The following is an 8,542-nucleotide window of genomic DNA, read 5'->3' as shown; positions in this document are numbered from 1 at the left end:
GATCTCACTTATGGCTCTACCAGCCTGAGGATGGCCTTGGTTTCTGGAGGAAGAAGCACAAGCAATGGCCTTTGTGCATCCCAGTGCCTTGTGTGATCACTGCCAGAGACAAACCCTGTCTGAAACAAATGCAGTGAACTTCCAGGAAATGAAGTTACTCAAATGAGACTAAGCTGAAATGAGAAAACTGGTTATGCCTTAGCTCAAACCACAAAATCCAGTCTCTACTTTTTTAAATGATTTTTATCATTTATCCTAACACAATCCGACAAGAACATAAAGCTGAGGCAGCTGTATTTGGAGGCACTGATATTATTGGAAGTATGACAGCAGATCAGTGGAATCACTGTCCAGAAATGCATCGCAATGAGGGGAAAAGCTGCATTGTTGCATGGGCGATGGCTTTGTTCAGGGCCTGTATCACAGTCTTGTTTCTAAGACTGTAGATGAAGGGATTTAAGAATGGGTACAGAACAGTGTTCAGCAAAGCTACAATTCTGTTGGTCCTTAACTGAACACCTCCTGAAGGACATGCATAGAGAGCAATGCAGCTCCCATACGCGATAGCTAAGGTGGTGAGATGGGAAGAACATGTGGTAAAAGCTTTATTCCTCCCAGAGGCTGCTGGAAGATGCAGAATACAAAAAAGGATGCGCACGTAGAACGCCAGAGTTAAACATAAGGAACCCAGCATGACAAGTGACAAGAAAACAGAGTCTGTTTTCCAAAGCAGACTGGTGTCAGAGCAGGACAGTTTGAATAAGGGGGAGTTGTCACAGAAGAAATGGTGGATCTTGTTTGAGCCACAAAAAGTCAACTGATAGAGGAGAACCAGGCGGTAACTGAGGACTGTGAAGCTTATGACCCAAGCTGCAACAACTAAGTAGATGCAGAGCTGAGGCTTCATGATGGCAGCATAATGCAAAGGTTGGCAGATAGCAACATAGCGATCAAAGGACATGACAACAAGCAGAACAAACTCTGTACAGCCCAGGGCAAAATAGAAATAGGATTGAGCAAAGCAGGTGCCTAGTGAAATCGTTCTCCTTCCAAAACCCAGGATCACAAACAACTTGATACTTGTGGAGGATGTGAACCAGATTTCCAGGAAGGACAAATTGCTGATGAAAAAGTACATAGGGGTTTGCAGGTGGTGATCCACACACACAAGGAAGATGATGGTTGCATTCCCAATCACTGTTGTCAGGTACATGAGCAGAATGACCAGAGAGAGAAATAGCTGCAGTCTTTGGGTGAGCCCTGAGAAGCCATCTAGGACGAACTCAGTAACTGCAGTTCCATTTCCTGGACCCATGCTGTACTTCAGTTCAACCTGCCGAGACAGGAACATGGCAAAACCACAAGTGTGACAATGTCACAGTCTGCATGAGAGGTTTGAGCCTTTCTTCTCTGCTACTTTCCTTTCTTTCAGTCTCCCTATGTAACACAGACAGAGATGGTCCTTCAGGAATTTCTCACTCCCTGTTTTTTTTTTTCTGTTCTCCATTTCAGGTAGAGAATTTGTTGTCTTCATTCTGCTTTTCTCAGACACCCGTAAAGGGTTCTTTCTCCAGAACAGAGGACTTTAAAGAGGCTGACAGCTATTCCACCTCATTCCTAGGAAATTCCAAATTCATTCAGACCTATTCCAAACATCTGTCGCACCCACGTGCCCAACTCATCTCTTCTACTGCACAAATGCTCACCTATCAAACAATCCCAATATGAACGCTGAAAGCATTCATCCCACTTTTCAGTACTTGCCTTTTTGGACCAGGAATCCCTGTGTATTTCAAACCCAGCAATACTAAGTGTCTCTTCCGTAATCCCCTGCTTTCTCCCACAGCTTCTTGCTCTCCGTTACTTCAGAAAGGGGGACAAGAAGGTGGAATAGGAACCAAGCACAAGTTGTCTTCTTCAGTACTGTAAATCATGACAGCAGTTTATGATTCCACGTGGTCTGTCTCTCAGTCTCAGCTGACATCTGTCTGCACTGCAACACAGCTCTTTCCAAACAGTTGCTCATTGCTCTCACTGTCGAGTGTCCCGACGTGAATGCAGAGAAGAAAACTGCACCTGGGAGGTATTTGTAACCTGTCTTTTGCTTTCCAATTACAGACTGGGAGGACCTCACCTCTGGAGTTTTCTCTTGCCCCTGCTGACTCTGAAGGGAGTCTGGGGAAAACAGGTTCTCAAAGGCGCCCGCAGTGAGGTAGATGAAACTCACCGTTCCAGCCCCAAATCTCTGCTTCATTAAGTCATTATGTTTATAGAACCAATAGACATATCTCACAGAAGGAAGCACAAGAAAAATACGTGCAATAAAGACTGGTGTTTTCCCTTCATCTTTGCAGTCGGTTTTAGAGACAGAAAGCAAGAGAGCAGATGACTCCAAAGTCAGGACGATTCAAAATGCGAGGGGAGGAGAGGAGGAGGTGGTGGGTTGGAAGCAGTGAGACAGAGCACTTAATTCCTTAGTCCCCTGGGTGGTTCAGGGACTGTCCCATCCCATCATCCACAGAGAGGGAGGAGACCCATGGGTGATGGACACATCTGCATTCCCAGGGCTGGGTCAGGACTTTGCCTTTCTGTTTCATACAGCAAACCCCAGCTTTTCTCAGCACTACAGCTGCCTGCACAGCGCCTTTGTCTGCCTGCAGCCATGGCCTCCGGTCCCCTGCTCCGAGGAGTCCCTGCGCAACCTTTGTCAGTAATTGTCCTTCCTTGGGCCAATTAAGACTCCGAGACACGTTGGGGTTTGCTTCTGACGTATTGTCCTTGAGAGGTCTCTTCTCTCTCCTCTCAGCACTGAGGTTCACAGCGTTAAATACACCACGAGGCTCCCAAAAGCACAGAAAACCCCAATGAGCTTTGTCTCTGCTGCAGTTTTCTTCACATCTTCAGAACTTGTACAATTAATTAGAAAAGTTTGAAGAGTCCAGGTGAAAAAGAGATTTGTGTCAACATTTAATAAAAGGAAGTTTATTTTCATTTTTTCAGGATTATTTTTCATTATTTTCAGGTAAGGGCATTATGATGGCAGCATTTTCTAATTGATAATGGCTCAGCATGTCTCCGTAGGAGGTCTGGGCAGCGTGGAAAAGCAGTGCCTCGAGTCTGACCCTGCATGGACAGCCTTGCTCCTCCCCTCCAACCCCACCGTTTTTGCCAACTGGCACTTGCATCCCTCTTCCTTACATCAGACATCTCCGTTGGAATTTAAAGCCCTTCTCCAGAAATCCACATCTGATTTCTGTTCATTGGGAGAACTCTCCCCTCCGCAGCTGCTGCTTTGATCTCCATGGAGTTCAGCGCTTGCCCGTCTCTCAGCACTCTGAGTGTCTCTTCAGCCAAGGCTTTAATTCTGTTGATCTCTGCCTTTTTTTGTGTCTATCTCAACATTTCTCATCAGACTGTCCCTTGTAGAAGGCAGCCCCTCATCAGAGACACTTGTGCTGAGCCTGTGGGTGAGGAGGGGGTTTATTGATTATGAAACTTTATCAGCTTTGCTTTTCTTCATAGAATCATAGAATAGTTTGGGCTGGAAGGGACCTTAAAGATCATCCCATCCAGTTCCAACCCCCTGCCATGGGCAGGGACATCCCACTGGCTCAGGCTGCCCAATGCCCCATCCAACCTGGCCTTGAACCCCTCCAGGGATGGGGCATCCACAACCGCCCTGGGCAACATGTTCCAGTGTCTCACCACTCTCATAGTGAAGAAATTCTTCCTACTGTCCAGCCTAAATCTGCCCCTCTCCAGTTCATACCCCTGTGTTCTTATTCCCCTGTGCCTGCGTGCAGCCAGGTCTGTAAGGAGAAGAGGGGGAGATGGTGCAATGGAGCTGGAACCCTCAGCTCTGGAGTGCAGGGAAGTATGGTGGAAGGGAAAGGGATGCAAATGCCAGGGGGGCAATGGGAGCAATGGTGGCACTGGGGAGGTGAGGAGCAAGGCTGTCCATGCAGGGTCAGACCTCATGGCACTGCGTCTCCATGCTGCCCAGACCTCCTGAGGAGACGCTTTGCACCAGTGCCAGTTGTAGAATGATTCTGTCACCTCTTCCCTGAGCTAAAAAGGGACAAAATATAAAATTTAAGCTCAAACACATTTTTATGAATTGCACTTTGAACTGTTCCTCTTTAACTGCACTGGGAAATGATTCCAATGAGCTCTACCAGGCTTGAAGGTCTGGGGGAAACTTCAGGAGAGAAAGAGGTCGTTAAGGCTTTCTGGATTTTGATGAGACCCAGGGTATATTCACTGCTGAGACAAACCTCAGCTCCTTAGAGGAGACTGAAGAAACCTCTCAACAAGTCAAGAGTAGAACCCAGAGTGCCCTGAATTATTAATTGGTCTCAGCGAGGATTGTTCCTGACAAAGCCTCCTCAGGGACTCCTTGGAGCAGCGAGTTGGAGGCCATGATTGCAGGCAAAGGTGCTGCTGTGATGCTGAGAAAAGCCTGGGTTTGCTTGATGAAGCAGAAAGACCAAGCCCTCATGCCCATGCCATGGAGAGGCAGATCTGGCTTTGCCTACAATGGTGGTGTTGTGAACATTATCACATTGCTGAATGAAATTTGGAGCTGTTATTCCATGTAATTCCAAAGACAGGTCTGTAGAGTTACGTGAGATGCCAAGTGTCTCACACACAGCTCCATGCAGTTGCAAAGCAGTCAGGTCATAGAGGAGTTCAGTTTTAGAAGGTTCATAGAAGTGGTGGCTCATAGAAGTCTCACAGCAGAGTAGGGTCAAAGAAGTCTCTGCTCATAGAAGCTTCAGGTCATAAAAGGGTGATAGAATATGAGCCATGGAAGAGGCGAGTCATAGAAGTGTGAGAGTTCATTTGTATTTTGGAAGGATTTGGTTATAGAAGGGTTGGTTCAAGGACGAGTCAGACCCTAGAAGAGTTATAGAGCAGTCGGGTAAAAGGCCATGGGCAATTGCATGAGGTTTAACAACGCCAAGTACAGAGTCCTGCATTTGGGTCACAACAACCCCACGCAATGCTCCAGGCTTGGGGAAGAGTGGCTGGAAAAGGACCTGGAGGTGTTGATTGGTGTGGGGAGTTTTTCACTCGGCTGCCCGGAGCGTGGGGCTGCCCGGCTCCTGCAGCCAAGCGCCTCCGCTGCATGGGCAGCACACATAGAATTGGCAGAGCTGAAGGTCCTGGAGGGACCTTGAAGAAGCAGACAAGAGAGGAACATTGCTGAGAAAGAACCTACAACAAGTACCGTAAAGAGAAGAACAGGAGAGACAATTGTAGCCTTCTGATGCCCAACGAAGGAGTTGGGACTGCTCGTGAACAGCGAGGGATCAGTTACCCATTGACCAGTTGTTTGGAAGTTTGAGTGCGGGGACAGTTGTTTGTAACCACTCAGAGAAGGCCATATTTTTTGCAATTTAGCAGAGTTGTCTAAAAGCAGCTGCTTTTATAATAAAGGGTCTTCTGTACATACAAGTTCAGGAGTGCGCGTCTCAGTGCCCTCAGATTGGGGCTGAACTTGATCCAGCAATGTGCCCAGGTGGCCAAGAGGGCCAGTAGCATCTTGGCCGGAACAAGGAATAGTGTGGCCAGTGTGAAGAGGGGGGGTCTCTGAAAAATTAGACCGATTTTTGGGACCCAATACCTCTACATGGGATGAAATTTAGTCAGTTTTAAGTATATTGTTTACTACGGAGGAGAGGGAAATGATAAGGCAAGCAGGTATGCAAAATTGGAAAAGATGACATCATCAGGGTCTGCCAGGGAAGCAGAAATGGCCGAATCAAAACCCCAATTGGAATCATCAAAAGGTACATGATAGGCAAAACATGTTGGATTTAGGGGAAATGATGATTCAAGGCATTAGGGAGGCGGTTCCCAGGGCACAAAATATAGTGAAGGCCTTTGGGGAACATCAGGGGAGAGATGAATCTCCCACTGACTTGTTGGAAAGATTAAGGAAGAGTCTCCAAATGTATTCTGGAGTAGATCGCAACTGCCCAATCGGGGAGGCTCTATTAAAAACTCAGTTTGTGGCTAGATCCTGGGAGGATATTTGGAAAAAGTTGGAGAAGCTAGACGGGTGGCAAGATAGGGGTCTACAGGACCTCCTTCGGGAGGCTCAAAAGGTTTATGTATGACGTGATGAAGAAAAAGAAAAAGCAAAGGCAAAGATATTCGTGGCCACTGTTAGAGAAACACAAAGGAATACACAACACCACAGGCCTAATATTAAACCTTCAGGGAGCCTCTTCAGAGGAGAAAAGCCACGAAATTATAGGGCCCCCAAAGGAGAAGGCCCCGAATGTTATTATTGTGGAAAGGAAGGTCATCTTAAACGAAAATGCAAAAAGAAAATGCAGGACGAGAAAATGTTTCAGGAGGATTAAGGGCGTCAGGGGCTCTACATCCTGGGGACAACACCATCATCAGTGCCCTTGATAAAATGATGGATAGGTCCCCAGGGGGAAGAAGTCATCTTCCTAGTAGACATCGGAGCCGAGAAATCTACCATTCCAAAATTACCAAAAGGATGTCAATTGAGTAAGGAAAATGCCGTGGTGGTGGGAGCAAAGGGGGAACCTTTTAAAGTTCCCATCATGAAGAATGTATTGATAGAATCAGAAATCAAAATCTGTGTCGTGAACTTATTATTACTTGAGGAGGCAGACTTTAATTTATTAGGGAGAGATTTAATTATTTCTTGGGGAATCAATTTGACAATTGATCAAGGATCAATAATGGCAAAGTAGTTAAACAAATTACAGCCGAAATACGGTAGTTAGCACACGTCCCCGTCCAAACTTGGAAAGGCTGGGACATTGACCTGTTTTCCTGGCTTCCCGGAAGCCCATGGGAAAACCAAATCTTATTTTATTTGTTATGTGAATTAGCCACATTGTTGGTTTTGCCATTCGCTATTCCATGTTTTATACGATTGCTTCAACACGTTATAACTAATATGCAATTTGCTACTATGGTCTCACCTGATGGCGTTAAACAAATTTGAGCTGTATGCCAAACCACACAGTCGACAATAAGGATTATATAGTTAATGCAATCCCAAGACAAGTTTAGTGAACTATTAAAGAATTTAATAGAAAATAAGAACCTGAGAACAATTAACTGTATAACAATCTGACAAAATCCCAAGCGATGCAATCAAAACAGAAATACACCACCCGTGAGTTCAGCACAGTCCTTTGGTGGTTGTCAGGATGGTAGACGACCTGATTGGGACCGGAAGGGGTGGACAAATATGGTTCCGTCTTTCTCTCCCGTAGCGTGTTACACGATCGTGAGGCGCCTGACGCTCACCCGAGGATGACCTTCGATCCTCCCGTCCATCGTGGTCTTTTCTCATGGGGGTGATAATGATTATGGCCATTGTGAAGAGTATAGATGGAATTCGTGCCAGAAAACGCAGTGTAATGCCTGTTGGTGCACGACCTGCAAAATAGCGTTAGAGACGATAGGGAAAAAAGGCCTTCTGGGATGATTCGATACCTGAGTAAAGGTCAGGACCTCCTAAGGAGGCATGGAACAATAGCAGGACATCTTGCGGGTTAACTTGATAACGACCATGAAACATATGTTGTGCAAGAAATTGAGCTCAAAGTGCAGAAGTGAAGGTAAAGAAGAAGAAAAGAAAATCGCCTTAAAAGGAACGAACGAGCCTAAAAACGGCTTAAACCTGCTCTTGAGAAATTGCCACATCTACAATATCGACCTGCAGAAGAATATAGAAGGAACTAAGAGCTTAGACTTTGGTGTGCGTCATTGGTGGAGTGGAGACTCCCTGGCACACCCAGCGCTGTTTGCTTCTGTGCTTTCCCATATAAACAGAATAAAGCAATCTTTTGCAGGAATTACAATTGATTGAGTATCTATAACACCCCTGTACTCAGCACTGGTGAGGCTGCACCTTGTTCAGTTTTGGACACATCGCTACACTCCTGGTGGTGTTTAAATGATGAGTAGATGTTGTGCTTGGGCACATAGTCTAGAGGCAGACTTAGCAGGGCTGGATTGGTGGTTGGGTTTGATGATCTTCAAGGTCTTTCCCAACCAAAACCATTCTTGAATGGACCCCAACGCTACACACCCACACTGTTATCTGTACACTGGTATTGCCACCTGCAAGCAATGTCCTTGGGGATGTTCTTCAGGCACCGCACCGAGAAGATTCCCTTTCTTTATGCAAAGGCTGTTCTGGAGGCAGCTGTGTCACACAAGTGCCCATTGCCCGTCCCTGCCTGTGGTCACAGCACTGCCAGATTAGGAGGTGCTGGGAAATAAATAACTGGCTCCAAAACTGGTGAGAGGAGCAGAACTCTGGGTTCTTTGATCATGGGTTGACAGGTAAATCACCAGATTTGCTGTCTAAAGATGGGATACACCTGTCCCCTACGGGCGGAAGACTACTCACCAAGAAGATAACAGGGCTCATTACTAGAGCTTTAATCTAGATGAGAAGGGGAGGGGAGATAATCAGGCTTGATCAAAAAGCCTGGGAATGGCACTACAGTTTCTGGGGGATGGTGTGCTGGCAAGGACCCTT

General features: G+C 46.3%; 1 protein-coding gene across 1 annotated transcript; it reads right to left on the bottom strand.

The window, feature by feature from the left end:
• Positions 1-343: 343 nt before the first annotated feature.
• On the bottom strand, positions 344-1,315 carry LOC128854676 (olfactory receptor 6X1-like). Its single transcript, XM_054088989.1, has one exon. The coding sequence runs from the start codon at positions 1,313-1,315 to the stop codon at positions 344-346; it is 972 nt and encodes a 323-aa protein (XP_053944964.1).
• Between the last annotated feature and the right edge of the window lie 7,227 nt (positions 1,316-8,542).

Source organism: Cuculus canorus, chromosome 26 (genome assembly GCF_017976375.1).
Source record: "Cuculus canorus isolate bCucCan1 chromosome 26, bCucCan1.pri, whole genome shotgun sequence".
NCBI classification, from domain to species: Eukaryota; Metazoa; Chordata; class Aves; order Cuculiformes; family Cuculidae; genus Cuculus; species Cuculus canorus.
Note: the sequence above shows the minus strand (reverse complement) of the source record. Positions and strands in the feature narration are given on the sequence as shown.

Bases quoted from the DNA above. Each gene is read 5' to 3' on its own strand.
- LOC128854676 (XM_054088989.1), bottom strand. From the start codon at position 1,315: ATGGGTCCAGGAAATGGAACTGCAGTTACTGAGTTCGTCCTAGATGGC.